Genomic DNA, 18,326 nt, shown 5'->3' with positions numbered 1-18,326 from the left:
GCAGCTCTGAGCCTTCGTCCTAACCCTCAGCACAGGAGGCAGGAGGAGGATCTGCCCTGGGTCGTCGTCCCCCCCCCCCCCCCCCCCCCCCCGCACGATCACACTCTGCCACCCTGCTGAGCTTTCTGTTCCCAGAGGTTTCCCAGGAAACTAGCTAACGAAGACGCAGATGGGTTGTATTTTTAGAATGGCGTCCCCTTGGCTCCCTCTGCCCTGTCTTCCCTTCCTTTCGGCTCTGTGCACACTCATCCATCCCCGAGTGGGAGCTCGGAAAGCCCCCCCCCCCCGCCTTGAGAACCTCCTTCATCAGGACATTCCTAGCCACCTGCCTCCCCAACACCCACCTCAATTCAATTCAAGGCGTCATAGGGATGTCCTGCCCTCCCCCACCTGCTGTGAAGCCACCTGGAGGCCCTTCTCTCCAGGGACAGGGCTATTAAAAGGGTGGAGGGTGGGCAGTGCAGGGACAGATGGTCTGCCATGAGGGAGTAGCCGGGAAGAGGTAGGGAGAGACAACGAGAGAACTTAGCCTGCCTCCGCCCTAGGAAACGCCTAGGCAGCCTGGCCTGCTCTGGGGGGCTTCCGGGTAGACGCTAGAGTGATATTCCCCCCAAGGGCAGCAAAGGACAGTCTTCCTCAGAAAACCACATATTTTTTTCTCTCCACAGCGGCTGGGTGGTGGGGGGAGATACTGCCTGTCTTCCCGGTGTGGCCTGGTTGAGATCTGAGTGACACAGGTGGGGCCTGAAGATGCCACCAAATCTTTCCCCTCTGTTCTTTTTCCTCTAGACCGCTCATTCTCTAGAGGCTGGTGGATCTGGGGCCTTGGGTTACACCAATCCCAGCACTTACAGTGGTTAGGCCACGGCCATGGTCCCCACAGTGCAGAGCCATGTCTGCCATCACTCACTGCCCAGCTTTGTGTGGGCAGCTCACAAGGAGACCGCAGGGGAGGAGTCACGGGCCTCCTGTGCCTACCCTGGAAAACTCGGGGGTGGGGGAACTGCAGAGACAACAGCTGTATAAAGGCCATGCTGGGCAGGGCTGTGGCTCTCTGGTGCAGGGCCCAGGCTGAGGTCATCTCTACTTGCTGTCTCAAGCACCACACAGAATAATGGAACACTCTGTCATGGAGACTTTTGTTTCCCGCCCCAGTACTAACCAGGCCCTACCCTGCTTAGACCCTGAGATCTGATGAGCTTAGGTGTGTTAAAGTTCTATACCTAAAAATGAGGCCAACACACACACAAAAAAAACCTAATGCAGAGCTCAGCATGGGTGTCCTCCCTGCCCATCCAGACACGTGTTTTCCTCCTGACTCTGTTTCAGGGCAAAGTCAAGACTGTGTTCCATTTGGGAGCATCTTTAAATGTGGCTCCATGATGGGACTGAGTCAATAGAACCCTCAGATTAAGGAGGGTTAAAAACACAGCAATTAGGGCCAGCAAGATGGCTCAGCAGGTAAAGGCATCACCCGCCAAGTCTGATGCCCTGAGTTCAATCCCCAGAATCCAGGCCATAGGAGAGAACTGTGTCAAGACGACAAACTCAGGAGCACCAGGTGACACCAAGGCAGAAGAGAGGACTGAACAGGGCTTCTGTTTTCCCACCTGTGAGGGAACCTGACCAGCCAAGATCCAAACCAGTCCCTACTGCCCAGCTGGGCTGTATCACTGCCAGTCACAGGATCTATGGTCACAAGAATAATCAAATGAACAAACACCTGAAGGCTGTCACAAGAACAGCCTCCAAACCTGCACACCTCAACACCCTTCCAGATGTGGCTGGCCTAGGGTCCCCCACTGCTCCAGCCACACCTGACCCTGAGCCCTAAGAACCCCAATATTAGGGGTTTGGAGCCATCCTCCCTGAATGCTGCCCCCTTTTCCCTACCCTGACCACAGAGGGTAGGGTCTCTTCTTCAGAGTTTCCACCTCACCAATGAGAAGACAGCATGGAAGGAGAGGGCACCCAGGGAAGATGCTATGGACCCAGGGAGGGTCCAGGGAGTGTCCTTACACAGCAGGGGAGACAGAGGCTGGACCTGAGGACATAGGACATTTCTTTCCTGGCCAGCTTTCCAATGTCCCCTCTAGCTGCTGCCCCTTGGTTTGTTCTAGACCTGAAAGAGACCAGCTCTCCTGTTTTCTCACTGGGCTCCAACAACTGTCAACCCCCGTACCCCAACCATTATTATGTTCTTCATGGGCAACAGCCTGGAAGGTGATAAGGGTGAGGGGATTCTGTGTCAGGGTGCAAACCCTAGAGGAAATACTGCAGGCACGCTGAGAGAAGTATATATGGACCCCAGACTCTGCCAGAGCGGTAAAAATGCTCAAGCAATTCACGTGACGAGAAGGCCAACACACAGAGAGCACCTATGCTCAGGGGTGTCATGCAACCAAAAAAAGACACACAGCTTTGGACAAGGACGTGCCACATGGTAAGGATTAAAAAAAATATCCCATTTATGTAAGAAATACGTGCCTGTGTCGGCAAATTCAAAACGAAATCCTCACAGGGCTCCAGGTGGAATAACAGTTCACCTGTCAAGGGTGCTGGCTGGGAGGCGATCAAACGGATTTCTATTCCTATACCAGATTTCATCTCCTCTAAGACACCACTGGACCAGAAGCGACACATTGTACACATCATTAAGGACAAAACCCACTTGTAATAAATCAGTGTTTCCTGTGCTTTATCTTACAGATGAACTGTAACACATGCCAACTCCAGACCATCCACTCCTCCACACACCTTTGGCCCTGTTTCCCACAATCGTCTCGTGCTATGGAGGCACAAATAGAGCTGGAAGAGATAGGAAAGAAAGCACAGATACAATGTTGTCAGTGTGCAGGTGATGCTGGGGCTGTGGGGTTCAGGGCCTAGCAGCATTCGGCTGTCAAGGCGCCCCTCTCTGCAGCTGGCACAGTCCCCAGCCCTCGGTGTTTTGTTACTGTGAAAGTCTGGTCAGTGAACTTGAACAAGGACTTCGGTCTGCGCTTGCTCTTGATTAGACTCAACATTAGGCATTTGGGGCAAGGTCAGAGGAGAAACCATGTGTGGGCTCAGAGCTGCCTGGCACACTGGACTAGCGGCTGCCCTGTGCTGCCGCTGGGGCTGGCGACCTTGACCGTCGCTGGGAGGTGGCACCTGCTGGGCTTCTCTGCCGCTGGAACGATCTTTCTTTGTAACTGGTTACCGCGTAGGAAGGTACTCTGCCAAGGCCCCATTTCTTGTCAGGCTTCCCCAGGCTAATTTTAGCAGCCCTTGATGACTCCTGTCCACAGTTCTTACTGTGGTGTTCGTCAAATGGTAACTTTCTATTTCCATCATCCTGTCCAGTTGCTGGTGGGGACTCAGAGGGAGAGAGGCACCCTTTCTGCCCTGTGCAGCTACCCAGCCCATGAGCACACCACAACAGACGCGCGGAGATTTCTACAGCCCGAATTCTGCTGTGCCTCTTTTGTTCTTCAAAGTGGGCCACCTCGCATCCCTTTCAGCTGACACTTTGTCCTTTCGACATGAACCCATCATTTATTGGCCAGCCACATTTGGCATCGCACGTGTGTCTTGCATGTTCTCTGCATGCCCCATGGCACCCTCCTGCCCAGGGTCCAGGTTGCTGTTGTAGAGGATGCTGTTTAGAAAGCAGGAAGTGGGAGCGGGGGCACCCGTGCTCCAGGTCCTGTCAGCCACAGAGCCAGGGAAGCACGGTACTAACATCTGCTCTGCATCTATCCTACTGTGACCATACAAGGAGCCTGGAACTAGGCTTCTAACTCCTTTAAGTACAATGGGACACCACAGACTTTATCCAGCTTCTCTTATCAAATGGTGAGAAATCTGGCTTATATTATTCTTTTCTTTGTCAGTGTTGAAGATCAAACGTAGGGCCTGTGAATGCCAGGGGATCCACAAGGTTTTATTTCATCATTTCTAGAGCCGTTACAAAAAGACTTGTCGCCTACAGGATGAGGGACGTGTGTGTGTGTGTGTGTGTGTGTGTGTGTGTGTGTGTGTGTGTGCGTAGGACCAAGAAGGTGACATCAGGTGTTTTCCTGGGTGGTACTCCACCTCATACATCAAGGTAGAGTCCCCCTAAACCTGGAGTTCCATCTCAGCCATGCAGCTTACTCTGCCAATCTTTTTGCCTCTTTTGGATTACAGACGGCAGCATTTCCGTGGATTCTGGGGAACTCTGGTCCTCACTTGTAAGGTGTCTTCCAGCCCACCGTAAGTTCCCACCACTCAAGGCTTTGTCTTTGAAATCACAGAGGACTGTTGTTTGGAACTCAAAGCAGCTCTCTCAGCTGGGCGGGGTGCCTGCCTTTAATCCCAGCACCCAGAAGCAGGGGCAGGAGGATCTCTGTAAGTTTGAGACCAGCCAGGTCTACATAATGAGCTCCAGGACAGACGGAGCTACATAGTGAGACCCTGTCTCCAAAACAAGCAAACAAACAGCCCAGCTCCCTCACAGGACTCCAAAAACACAAAACAAACAAAAAACGGGGGAAGTAAATGGCTTCAGCTTCCTTGCCTTCCAATCCCCACCTTTGGTTCTCTCATTGCTGCTGGTGCCCACATTTATGTGCCATCCTGGTCTCTGCGGTGGCATTTCTCCAGAGCACACAGTGCCGCTGACACCTGCTAACAATCTCTAGGCTCCCAAGATGGCAAGGACAGCAGGGCTGTGCGGCCAACTTGCCATCAACTGTGGGGTGCCCCCAGCTTCAGAGGCAACCAGAGATTTAGAGCATGCACGCGAGGCGCTCTGCAGCTGGGAGTTGAGGCACAGCTCGCGTGTGAGCTCCGTTCCTCTATACAACACAGATCCAGGCAGGGAACTTCTGATCCCCAGACCCAGGGCAGAGGGAACGAAAATCCTAACAGCACCCCTGGCAGCAACTGTGTGGAGCGCCCAACCGCCTCAGGAGACGTTGCCAACCCGATGCGTGCTCTGCCCCTTTCCTCATTGAGGAATTTTAGAAGAGAAATTTAGAAGAGCAGGTTGGCAATGGGAATGATGCTCATGACCATGATATGTAACACCTCAGTTCTGAGTGTGTAGCGTGTGACTTTGATGTAGTATTCCTTTTCTTCTTTCTTTCTTTCTTTCTCTTTCTTTCTTTCTTTCTTTCTTCCTTCCTTCCTTCTTTTTTTTTGTTTTTGTTTTTTTGAGACAGGGTTTTCCAGTAGCAATGGAGCCAGTCCTGGAACTTGTTTGGTCCCAGAATCTGATAGACCACGCTGGCCTTGAATTCAGAGATTCCCCTGCCTCTGCCTCCCACTGTTGGGTTTAAAGGTGCTCCCTGCCACCACTGCCCAGAGCATTGTTTTGTTGTGATGGGTGTGCACGTATTATGACCTGCTTGTGAAGGTCAGAGGACAGTTTGTGGGAGTCAGTTCTCTCCTGACACCTGGGTTTCTGCGGATGGAACTCGGGTTATCAGGCTCCGCTACAAGTGCCTTTACCCAGTGAACCGCCTCACTGGCCCAAGATAAACTCTTCTTTGGCTCCTTCCCTGCCAAATGGCAGGAGCTTGAGCAGCTACCTTGGACGCAGAGGTAAGACACTAGGAACAGCAATGGCAACACAGGTAACTAGGAATCCAGGCCTGTGTAGAAGAGGGGAACACGGCTTGCTTAACCTGTGATCATCATCAGTTTTCTGCCACATACAGCTGACACGAATGTATGTTTGTGACATACATTTTCTGGGAGAAGAGACCCTCCCCATTGTGCAAAAGGAAGACACAGGGAAGGGGATGGGAGGGGCTTTCCACTTGCAAATAGGAAGTGCTCATGCTCCTGGCTCTGCTCCCGACCCCCAACAACTAAGCCCTCGCTGATCTTAAGCTCAGTCCCTGACCCACAGCTCTCAGGACTGCACCAGTTGGCACCTGCACGGGTAACTGTGACCTACACAAGTTCGAAGCTTCGTTTGGCGCTTCCGTCAGAAATTCTCAAAGTTCTTCCGCACAGGCATCCCACTCAATTCAGCTGTGTCTGCCCAGCCTGGCGAATTTCCCAGAAACAAAGACACGCTTGTCCCGGATCCCGGTGTAAGAATCAAAAAGGTAATAAGCCAAGGCAGGACGCCATCCCAGCCCAGATCTGTGCCGCGGTCTCGGACAGTAGCCGACACACATCCCCTCCGGGCATTTTCCTCATCAAAGCCCCTCCAAGCCACCTGTTTAATCAGCACTCTAGAAATCAGTGTCGCCGCAGAAAAGGGCTCCACAGCGCCAGCCACCTGCCAGCTTTCTCTCTCAAGTGCCCAGTCTGTAGGAGGTGCCACCTGCCGTATTCTCCTCAGGGGTTACACGGAGGTCACGGAAGGGACAGAGTGAGGCCTGGGGGTTGCTCACAGAGGCCATGGAAGGGACAGAGTGGGGCCGGGGGGTGGTACACGGAGGCCACGGAAGGGACAGAGTGAGGCCTGGGGGTGGTACACGGAGGCCACGGAAGGGACAGAGTGGGGCCCAAGGGTAGTACACGGAGGCCACAGAAGGGACAGAGTGGGGCCCAGGGGTGGTACACGGAGGCCACGGAAGGGACAGAGTGGGGCCTGGGGGTGGTACACGGAGGCCACGGAAGGGACAGAGTGGGGCCTGGGGGTGGTACACGGAGGCCACGGAAGGGACAGAGTGAGGCCTGGGGGTTGCTCACAGAGGCCATTTCAATCAGGGTGGTTAGAGGTGTCACCTCACTGAAGAGACTCAAACAAAAGCTTAAGGAAGGCAAGAAGGAGGCTCGGGAGTCCAGGAAGAGCATCCAAGCTGGAGGAACGACCAAGTTCAAAGGTGAGCGCTTGCCTGCTTGGTGGGGTGAAGGCAAGGAAAGCTGGGTAGAGCAGTGAGGGAGAGGAGTGGGGTGAGCAGGACAGGCTGAGTGGGACAGTCACCTCAGCCTGGAAAGCTGACAGGGAAACTGAGGCAGAGCCCTGAAGAGACTCCTCTAATTCCAGCACTTGAGAGGTAGAGACTGGAGGGTCAGAAGTTCAAGATCTTCCTCAGCTACACAGAAAGTATGAGGCTAGCCTGGGACCAGAAAGGCCCTCTGAGCTGGTGCTCTGAACAGAAACAGTAGGGCCTGGTGTGAAAGACAGGGAGGCAGGAAGACGGCAGGGTGGTTTGACACTTGTTCTGGGTCACGGGGAAATCTTGGGGAGAAGGGAAGGTGTCTGCTCTCAGACCTGAGCCAGGTGGAGGTGAAGACGGCAGAGGGAGGATGAGTGTGGACACAGGTCCTCGGGAGGCTGGCGCTTCCACCATTAGCGCAGAGATCAGATGAGGCCCAGTGTGAGGGCAGGGAGCCATGGAAACCCAAGGGTGTGGGGCATATGGCCACGCCCTATAGGCGGCTCAGGGTGGGCAGAGCCTCCACTCAGAGCAGGCTTTTGTTGGAATCCTTGGGGAAGAGTTCTTGACTGGGCACAAAAGATGGCCCGTTGTCGAGAAGGGCCTAAGAAATTTGCCAACCCAAACAAGAATGGAAGAGAGACAGAAGCAGACAGCCCCGTGCCTACCATGGCTGCCGTGGGGTGTGCTCAGGGGGTCTTTCTGGCCTGGAGACAGGCTGTTGCCCCTGCATTCCAGTGCACCCTCCACTCTAGGACAGTGCAGGTCTTTTCAAATATAGGGGTCACCAAAGGTGCCTCCTGAGCTGTGCTGGTGGACAGCTGGGAAGGTTTTGCCCATCAACAGCCCAGCACTCTGCCGTGTGGGTGAGAAGCGAGCTTAGGCATTGTCTACTGGGAGCCCCCTCACCAGGAAGAGGGCCAGCCCTGCCCCAGGTCCCACTCTTATCCTAGGCCCCACCCCAGCCTACCAGGCACACCCACCAGAGTATCAAGGGGTTAACACTGCTAGAAGCCATTTCTGGCACTCAAGGTCTGGCCACTGGAGCCATCAGGAGACAGTTTTGGATACAGAGCATGGTCTGAAGGCTCACGAACCCTGGACTCAGCTATGGGACCACCTCTATACTCTGAAGACACCCAGAAGTACTTCCCTCCGTGTCTCCCAAAGTGGCTGAAGTCCCTGTCTCACCTGCTTTGGATGGGGTACACAGCGAGGCACACAGCACCCCCAGCTAGCTGCTGCAGTGGGCTGAAGAAGCTGGCGTGTCCCAAAGATGTGCGTGCTTCCAGTCACTCCAGAGTGGACATTTCGTCAACACTGGACACCAAAGGCTTAAAAGCTAGGAAGTGTGTGTGTGTGTGTGTGTGTGTGTAGGTGTATACACATTCTTCTTCCCATACCCGAGGGGACCACAATGTGGCAGGTAGGGTGGGAACACAGTCAGTGCAGGCTTCTATGGAGCTTTCTCCGTTGAGCCCAGGACCACAGTGGGGCACAGCCAGGTTCAGCTCCAGGTCATATAGCCAGGGATGATGGGAAGCCTCCATGCAGACCCAACCCTGAAGGGCCTGCCACCTTCTCGGCAGGAGGTCACTTTCCAGCGCCAGGTCTGATAAATCTTCATTATCTTGGTGGCATTACTATGATGAATCTTCATTACTTGGACTTAACTCCCTTACAGTTCTGGAGGGCTGGGTGAAGTCAGGGGGTCTGTGAGGCACGCCCCCCCCTTCAGGCAGCACTTGGTGGCCCTCCCCACCGCCTGGCCAACATCAGAGCAGCTTGCTCTGGGCCTCTGCTTCTGTACTGGGCCCGTTTCTGCCCCCTCCCCTTGGAGGGGCGAAGCAGGTACACAAAGGGCCCACCTGCTAATCCAGTAACTTTCTCCAGATGAAATCTTTAATCCCATCAGCAAGGTCCCTCCAGCGCTTATGCCAACACTCCTAGGTTCTAGGAACTTAGGTCAAAATACCTGCCTGGGGTCATTTTTCGGGCTAGTACACCCTGAACATACAAGGGGAAACTGAGGTATGGATTTATGCTGGGAGGCTGAGAATGGAGCTTGCATACTGTGCTCACCTCTTCCTGGGATGCTCTCTAGGCTGCAGTATCTGCTTTCCCTCGGGTTCTTGGAAGGCCAACTCCCACGAGCCCTCAGACCCCGGCTGTGCATCCTTCGACAGGTCACGGGTGCACGCTGTCCCTGAGTTTGCAGGACGGGTTCCTGGGAACCACCGTCTCCAGGGTGCTCTCCTGTATCTGCAAAGCTTCGGTTTTATTCATCTGTATTTTTGTTTTTGTTGAGGCAGTCTCCCTCTGTAACCCATGCTTGCCGGAATCTCCTAAGAGCTAGGACCATAGGTGTGAACCATCACTGCTGGCTACTTCTCAGTTCGGGGGGGAGGGGGACGGAATGTAACTGCTGGGGATGCTACTCGGTTGGTGCCGTGCTTGCCTGTATGGGTTCAATCCCCAGGACCTTATACATCAGGCATAGTGGCACACTCGTGTAACTCCAGCACTAGGGAACTGGAGGCAGGAGGGTCAGAATTTCAAGGTTCTCGTCAGTTCACAGTAAGTTCAAGGCCAACCTGAGCTACCGAGCTACCAAAGAGCCTGTCTTAAAAAAAAAAAAAAGTAAAGGCCGGGCGGTGGTGGCGCACGCCTTTAATCCCAGCACTCGGGAGGCAGAGGCAGGCGGATCTCTGGGAGTTCGAGGCCAGCCTGGTCTACAAGAGCTAGTTCCGGGACGGGCACCAAAGCTACAGAGAAACCCTGTCTCGAAAAACCAAAAAAAAAAAAAGTAAATTTGATGTTCATGTAACATACATTCACCAAGAAAAATGAAGAAAGAAAAAAATGAAAATTATATACCCTGGGAGACAAAGGAAAGGTATTGTAATTTCTGCCATCTGTCCACCATGGCTTTTTCAATGCCCATAACCACCTTGAAAAAGCTTTGGTTTGGGGGCTAAAGAGCCGTAGCCTTGAAAATGCTATTTTTTAAGGCAGGAAACATGATTCTAAGGAAACATCTCCACCCCCAGAGCCATCTCTCGTGGCTCAAGGTCCAGTCAGCCACCTGACATCTCTGTAACCTCCGGCACGTGATTTAACTATTTTCTGCCTTAGTTTCCTTAAAAGGGGAAGGATGCTGCTCATATGATGGCAAGATGACATACAGCAGGCACCTGAGACTGCGGCAGTGGAGAAGGCCACGGACCTGCGAGCTGTCACCACCGTGATGATCACACATTGTTAAGAAGGCATCTGGGCGGTGGGTAAACGGCCTTTGGCCATGCAATCTGCAGCTGCCTGGGCCGTGTGTCCTGAGCTGAACACCTTCTTCTACTGTCCACAACTTGCCACTTTCTCCAGTAAATAATGACAGGACGCACATCCCTGAATGGATACCCCTGCACGCGTCTTGATTCGTTCCTAAAAATTCAACTGCAGAGGCACAGCTCTGAGACACCACCACCCATTTGCTCTTCATGAGAGTTGTACCAGCTTTTCTTGCACGCGGTGGACAGAGTGTCCATTTCCCCAGATCTGAGGACCTGGACTCCCCACTCCCGCCAGCAGGGGACCACGTTCTCATGTATACGAGGCTATGGGGCCATTCTCATTAAAACCACTGTAGTCATGGGGAATCTCTCGCAGTTTTACGGGATATGTTTAAATGGTGCCCGATTGTTGGTGGGCCTGTTGAGGGGAAACTGAGGCACAGAACTGCCTTTGGGGACTAGATTCGGGACCCCGAGTCTTCCTCTCTAGCTCCTCCGTCTCGGTACACACCACCGCTTCACTGGGATGCTGGCTGCAGCAAGGCAGTGAGGTTTCCTGGTCCTCAGAGGTCTACTGCGGAGAACCCAGCGAGGGGACTGGGTGCCACTGAGCAGAGGGACTAGAGACCGCAGGGCACTGAGGAGCGAGCTCAGAAACCAAGATGCTGCAACATCTGGCAAGCATGCTCACATCTAAGCGTGGAAGGCGCTGCTCCATCCCATTTCACAGAGGAGGAAATGAGCTGAGGAATGGCTTAGTCTGGCCCGAAGTTGAGCAGGCAGGAGGCCGTGGGCACATCAGGTAGGCTATGCATCACCCACTCTCGGCTACGAGGACGTGGCAAAGTAACCGATGCTGCCAGCAGAAATAGGTACAGTGGTAAGATGGAAGCCACCAGAACCACTAGAACCAAGTTCCTGGGGGGGGAGGGTGAGCGCTGCAAAACCATCCTGGAAGCACAGGTGATGAGCGGGAGGTTTGAGCTTGGGCCAAACCAAGAATTGAGCACCTGCTGTATGCTACCGCTACAAACCCATCAACCTGTCCCCTAAACATCACTCCAAGGAGATGAGTTTAAAAAAAAAAATCTGCCAGTTGCCTGTCAGCAGGGGTAACGTGGAGTGTGTATGTGGCAGGGCAAGGCAGGTGGACTCCTTCATTATCAGGAGAAGGAGTCAAAGCGGAGGGACCCTTGAGGTCCCAATCAGATGTGTCACCTGCTGTGCCTCAGAAGACCTCATGGCATCTCTTAGGTGTCTGTATAATGAGACCCTACGCAGGAGGTTAGACAACCTGTTTGAAATCACTGCTAGCTGTGGCTGGAGTTTAAACCTATGAGATAAAAGGGAGTGTGTGTGTGGGGGGGGGTGAGAGCAGAGGGATGCATGAAGGATATAACAAAAGGGGTTCAGAACTCATTTCACAGCCCGGGCTGGCCCTAAATTCACCACCTTCGTGCTTCAGCCTCTTGGGTGACAAGATTACAGGTGTACCACCACACCTGGCCGCAGCCAGGTCTGGTACACTGGGAGCTCACGACACTAACAGAGTCCTGTCGACGCCTGGTCAGGGGTTCAGAAAGCCTGGCACAGCTCAATGAGGGCCTAAGGGCACACTGCACATGGAACCCACGTCCAGACCCTCACTGTGATGCCAGCATCCCTCATCCATTCCCTCTGAGGGCCACATGGAGATGGGAGGACCTGGTTCTGCGCTCAAGCAGGACTCTGAACCCCAGGCTCCACAGACCTCTCCCCTTCCATCAGGGTGTTTTGAGAAGTTAACTTGCCTGCAGCTCTCTTCAAGGTGGGTGGCCAGGTCTGTCTCATGTGAGAGCCGTAAGAAAAAGCTGAAAGGAGGTGGTGGGTGCCCAAAACACCCAGCCAGGGATTCCTATGATCCCTTCTCTATGAGCTCAGCATGGCCCACTGTGGTTTAACAAACAGCCCAAACCCTCATCTGGCCTACTTTCCTCTCACACCCCACCACACACACATGCACACTTTCACACACACATGCTCACACACACTCACAGCCCAAACCTTCACCTGGCCTACTTCCCTCCAGCTCCCATCATCCCCCACACATACGGGGCCCTCCAGTGCTAAGCCACTCCTGGATCAAGTCACTCGCACCCGAGGGTCCACACAGACCACCCCTTGATGCTTCAGCTTGAAATGTGGCCTCCCTTCCCATGAACGGAAAGTTCTACTTTGTACCTTCAAATGCAGCCATCTGCTCTAAGCTCTGCATCCTCTCTGCTCCCAGACCCAGATCCCATTCTGGTTCCTGACTACACACGGAGCGGCAGCCCCTTCCTCATTTTATGGTCTGGGGCCTGCGTTCTACCAGGTCCCCAAGTGTGGGAAGGCATCTCTTGTAGTATGTTCATCGGGTATACATGGGTTGGGCACCTGACAAAGACCCAGCTGGGTCCAGTGGGGTCTGGACAGGGCCTGTCACCTCCAGGCCAGGTGTCCACCTCCACCCTGGGAACACAGCAGCCTCCAGTGCTGTTGGGTTTCATGTGTGAGGACCTTTCAGACACCTGGCCCCTGTCCTTGCTCCCTTTCCCATCTCCTCTAGGCATCTATCTTCTCCAAGACATTCCAGTCACTGGCCGAAGGATGCCCTCAGTGGTGCATCCGTGGTGGTCCCAAGGTGGATGACCCTAGCTTCCACCTTCCCAGGCCATTTGACTCTACTTCCAGCAAGAAACTTCTCCCCAGAGAGAAATGGGGTTCTGACGGTCATAGGAGAGCAGGAAGAAGCCTTTGCGCAGGTTCTCCCCGCTCTCCCAGGAGGCCCAAGGCTGCTTTCTCAGGGGACAAGCGACAGTTAACTGATAGAGCCTTTGGGGAAGCTGCTCGGGAGCTGGCGGGACACCGCAGGGGACCTCTCTCGCCGCTCCACGACCCCAGCGCTGGCGCTCCACCCTCCCAGACACCGGTGCCCGGGACTCAGTAGAGCCCGGTGTGTTCCAGGTTTCGCTCTCCTGGGAATGCGCACCAGGGATCGCCCCTTCCAACCCGGGCCACCGCGCCTCGAGCCTGCTCTAAGTCGGAAAGCGGCAGTGGCGAGCGGCGGGCTGCGGTACCTGTCAGCAGTTGGAGCCTGTGTCCCAGCACCTTCATCTCGGCGTCCGGGGAGCGCGCTGGGCCGCCCGGAGCAAGGCGCGCGGTAGCCGCAGAGAGGAGCGGCGGGAGAGCCGGAGCGGCGGGAGAGCTGGAGCGGCGGGAGCAGCAGCCGGTAGCGCGGAGCGCTCACCGCCCCCTCCAGCAGGGTTTAAAAAAATCCACCAATGGCACAGCCTCGCACCCCAAAAGACACCCGCCGCCACCTGGCCGGGGTGAGCGCCGAAGGGAGGGAGCGTGGCACCGCGGGAGGGGCTCCACGCGAACAAAGACGCCTGCTGCCCCCGGCCGTCGCGGCAAGACAAGTGTCCCGGTCTCCGGGGGTCCGGGCCAAGAAGGGGAGGGATGGCTGGGAGACAGGGCGTCGCCCTCGCGTGGGCGGGAGGTGGCCGCGGAAGAAGGTGCGGGGCTGCAGTGTGGCTGCACCGAGAGGGGATGACAGGGGTGAGGGCGCGGCGACTCACCCAGGCTGCCGAGCGACACGGTCGCGCAGGCGGGAGCCGGGCCTGGACGTCGCCGCCCACGAGCGGTGCAGGCTCCCGGCACAAGCAAGCCCCGGAGCTGGGGGCGGGGCGCCGCGCCGGGGGGCGTGCCCACGTGGGTGGGTGGGCGTGGGCCGAACCGCTAGTCCTGCTTAGAGGCTGTTCCGGGGCGCCCACCGGCTGTGGGAGTGGGCGGGAGGCCCGGTGGGATGACCGACAGCCTGGCACAGACCCAGGCAGTCTGCAGCTCACCTCTGACGGGCTCCCAGAGAGGGTCCCCCTTCTGCACAGCGCTCCGCGTGGATGCACGCTGGCCCTGGCTTCAGGTGGCCAACACTTGAAGTGGCAATGAATTAACTCCACTGCCTGCTGAAGAAGCTGCTGAGCTTTTGATGGCTGCAGGTGGGGTACACATCCCTGTTTACAGCTTGTGTGGTGCTTTGGATAAGCGCTGAGACCAGAGCAGCAAGCTTGGTTTCTGGAGGTTTGGGAAATCCCTCCCTCTTGGTGTCTTCCTTTGTTAAAGGAGTTGGGGTGGGGCAGTTTGGTGACTGAATGAAGCATCTCTGAAACCTTTCTTTCCTTGGGCTATGGTTCTGTAGGTAGAAAAGTAGGGGTTCACACTTTCAAGCACTTTATTTATTTTTCACCCCTGTGACTTCTGAGTTATTACTCTCTTCTAGCCTCTTCACACTCCGTGAAACTGGAATGGAGCTGACCTCAGAAGACTCCTGTTAAATCATGAGACGGGGTGGGGTGGGGGAGGAGGGAGCCGGGGTCAGGGAGGACAGTGGAAGATGGCTCAAGATAAAGCGCTTGCCCTGCAAACAGAATTACGATCCTCAGAACCCACATAAAGCCTGATAGACATGATGGCCGAAAGGGAAAGTGTTGGCTTAGGAACCCTAAGACCAAGTTCTCGAACAAAGGAGATTTATTTGCCCCACAGGGTCAAAGGACAGGGAATAAGAGACAAAGACAGAAGACAGAGGATGAAGGAGAAGGGGAAGGGAACAAGGGAAAGGGGGCAGGGGTATTTGTCCCAAAGGGACAAAGGACTGCCTCTGGACAGAGGAGACAGACGTGGCACAGAGGAAAATGTCAGTTTTATAAAGGTAAAGAGGGGAAACCCCGTGTTAGGATGAGGTGTTTAATTTTGATTGGGCATGTTAATTAGATAAGCCAAAGCTTTTGATTGCTGGACATCAATACTTTAGTAGCTGGACCTTGGGGACAGAAGAACTCAGGGAGAAAAGGGCAAGGTCTGCTGGAGTCTTGCTTGCCCTGCTCAAGCTGGCCAGAGTCTCTTCAGTGGCCATCTGTAATCCCAAGAGGCAAAGACTCCATCTGTGGGGCCTCCTGGGTAGCTGGGCTAGCTGGATGATGAGCTACAGGTTCATGGAGAGACTGCCTCAGTAAACAAAACGGAGACACCCTGTGTCAACTTGCAGCAAGCAGGGGCATGCACACATGGGCGCAAACATACACACACACATGTACCACACACATACATACCACCCCGAAGTCAATGACAGACACTGAAGGCCATGTTTAGTGTCTTGCCAGATACATGGTTTTAGTGTTCGATAGTGGTTGTTATTATTGGTGATGGTGAGATGGTCATTGCTGCCTCGTAGAGTCAGACTTCCCAACATCTGCCCTTTTCAGGTATTTCAGAACGAGTCACAGGATAAGATGCCCGCTGCCTGACATGCCCTTGCTTGACATTTGCAAGTTTGTGCACACAGGAGCCCACTTGGATTTTCCAATCAGAGATAGTAATAATGGCATCAAGATGGAGGGCTACCGAATGTAGGTATTCTCACCTGGTATATGCACAATACTGGTGACATTGTCATCACGCAGTAGCTTGGATGCACAGGCACCAGACTGCCTACAGAAAGTTCAGGGACTCCTGTCTCATTTCCCATGGTTCTCACCTCATGTACTTCTTCCCTGGAGCCCCCGTGCTTCTAAAGCTGAATGTCTTTCAGCCTTCCAAGCCAAGCACACGGCCTGGCAGGAGTTGCCCTACATTTCTTCTTCATGTTTGAAAGCTCTGGGTGGCCTCTGCATGACAGCTGTGAGGACCCGGGCATCCACAAGAGAAGATGAAGCACTGTGGGAAGGAAAGAGCGGGCGGTGGAGTCAGATGATGAAGTAGAATGTGACCTGAACAATATGGGAATCGCCGAGGAGCTGCGCCAGTACTTTCTGGAGGCTGAGAAGCACAGAGAAGAGCAAAGGCAACAGCCAAAGCTGGATGTGGAGCAGGCGCCTGGTGGCTATGTGAACGCCGACCATGACCTGTATACCACAACCGCCACCCATCAGTGGATCAGTGGAACCCTGTCAGAGGAGCCCCGGGGCACAGCGTCAGGCCCAGATGAAGCGCTTGCTTGTATGGGACCAGTGCTCCCAAGATCCTGGCCATTGGGGCTTCTTTACAGCTGAGTTTTGACAAGAAATATGACCGAAAACAGCCCCAAGTACTGGCCTGTCATTCCCCTGCAGTTCTGAGCCCTGACACGGGGACCCTAGGGAGTACCTCCTGAATGCAGCCTTTAGCTTCACTGCCTTTGTTTGGGATGTATTCTCTTCTGGGCGTTTCTCAGAGAAAGAAGCATGTAGACTGGAAGAAACATGTTCAGCAAGTCCCATGGGCCCTTCATGTGCAGGATGCGTCTAGCAGCTACATAGTGTTCTGTCAGGGGGGTATACTGCTGACACGAGCAAGATTCCCCTCACATAAACCAATAGTTGTGTTGTATTGGAATTGCTAGTAATGTCCAGTTCACTGAAGTTCTTGCCTAGAAATGGAGAAAAACAGGCCCTAGAGGTTGTAAAAGGCTTCCTGGCAAGAGCTCTGGTCTGTCTGTCTGTGTGAGGCCCAGTGTCTGCAATGACCTTGAGCCGATACAGTTTGGCTCACGTGACCTGTTGTGTCAGGATTTGCATTCCGACCCCAGAATGTGGCAACTTGCTAGATGACAAAAGAGGTGACCATTGAAGCCCCCTGGAGGCTGTCGAGTCAAGCAATGGTGCCGTGGGAGCAGATGCTGTGGACAAGTCGCTGCAAGATTGATTCTGAGCCAGCAGAAGAGAAGAACCCACTGCCAGTCCCCTGAGCTGTGGGGCTTCCCTCATCTTTAGCTCCCTACGGAGGCTGCTCGCTGCTTGAAGGCAAGCTTGATAGTGGGGTTTTAACAGAGGGGAGTGGAACACAGCAGAGGGCCAAGCTTGTGCAGGGACAGAGTGCCCCTAAGAAGTGTCCTTGGCCTTGTTCCTAGTTCCTTGGAAGATGCTCCATCAGTCACTGCTATGCAGACTAAGCAAAAGACTGGCTGTGCCATGCCTAGGCTGGAGAAGGAAGATCCTGTCTCCTCTTTTGACAGCAGACTGGAATGCCAGACATGAAACAACCTATTCTGGCTAACTGGGGCACGAGGGGACTTGGTTAAAGGATCTGGCAACTCAGGATGGCAGAAGCCAGGCTTGATCAGCGGGCAGCCTTGATCTGGAACTAAGATTGCCAGGGTCATGCCCGGGCCGGGGTGTTGCAGCTAGCAGTACCTGTGGATACAGACACTGTATACTGCCATCTGGACCACAGCTGCCTTGGAACCAGAGTGGATGTTGCGACCTCCGCTGCCATCCTCACCCGGTGGATGGATGCTGTGTGTTTCAGTTTCTAATTCACGGTTCAGAGCACATCTGGTTGGGGGAGTCCAGATCAGGCCCTCTGATAAAGCTGCAAGGGAAGCCAGGAACAGGGAAGTGGGTTCTGCCTCATAGGATCACCTTGGATGCTGGTAGCCAAATAAGTGCCCAGAAGCAATCCCAGGCAACAGTGGGCTTGCAGCACTGCTAAGAGATGACACACATAGACACTTAGCTTGGAGCCTGGTGCTGAGAAACATGTTGTCCCTGGTCCCCGAGACTTGCACTGTACTGTGAGCCCCCATTGTCAACCAGTGGTCTTCCCTTCTGTTTTCTCTTCTTGATTCTTTTTTTCCAGCAGGTGAAAGACAAAAGGACCTTCAAAGCGGTGTGTCTTGCTGCCCTTCCAGATGCAGAAACAGCGCTGCCTGCTGCCAGGAGGACAGGTGACTGGGTTTTTCCATTGTGGTGATAAATTGGGCTGAGTCACCATCCCTCTCTGGTCCCCTTGTGACCATGACTGGGAGCAAGTGGAAGAACTTAAGTGATGGGGTTAGGCAGGGGCACAGATGAGCCTGGGGCCAAAGAAACTTCATTTTTTTAGCAGGGAGGGAGGAGGCAGGGGCTCCCCTCCCATCCCTATTCAGTGGCCAGGTGCCAGACAGCTCGCTGAAGGGAGCCGGTCTCACCTTCAGAGACATCGGTTTCTTATCCCCCGGTGTCAAGCCCCGTGCTCCAGAGTCCACTGGAAACAAGAGTTGACCCAACATTGAGCTTTTCTTGAAATTCCATGAACTGATGGAAGAAACCAGCAGTCACCCCACAGTCTAGGGACCAGGAAGGCACAGTCAGGCTGTATAACTGAGGTTACTGTGGAGGCATTGAGGGGCGCTGGC

At 54.3% G+C, this 18,326-nt stretch overlaps 1 protein-coding gene across 4 annotated transcripts in view; it reads right to left on the bottom strand.

Moving 5' to 3' along the window:
* Positions 1-13,852, bottom strand: part of Ndrg4 (NDRG family member 4) — a 34,652-nt gene extending 20,800 nt beyond the window's left edge. For 2 of the 4 annotated variants that reach the window (XM_075977012.1, XM_075977013.1), the window contains exon 1: positions 13,753-13,852. Coding sequence is in view for 2 of the 4 variants with exons in the window: in XM_075977009.1 (XP_075833124.1) it covers positions 13,252-13,288 (37 nt within the window). In the remaining 2 variants the exon portion in view is untranslated. Of the gene's footprint in view, positions 1-13,251 lie in introns of all 4 variants that reach the window. The other 2 variants (XM_075977009.1, XM_075977011.1) reach the window with 2 other exon arrangements.
* Between the last annotated feature and the right edge of the window lie 4,474 nt (positions 13,853-18,326).

This window comes from Microtus pennsylvanicus, chromosome 6 (genome assembly GCF_037038515.1).
Source record: "Microtus pennsylvanicus isolate mMicPen1 chromosome 6, mMicPen1.hap1, whole genome shotgun sequence".
NCBI classification, from domain to species: Eukaryota; Metazoa; Chordata; class Mammalia; order Rodentia; family Cricetidae; genus Microtus; species Microtus pennsylvanicus.
The sequence above is the reverse complement of the archived record's forward strand: the minus strand, read 5'-3'. Positions and strand labels throughout refer to the sequence as shown.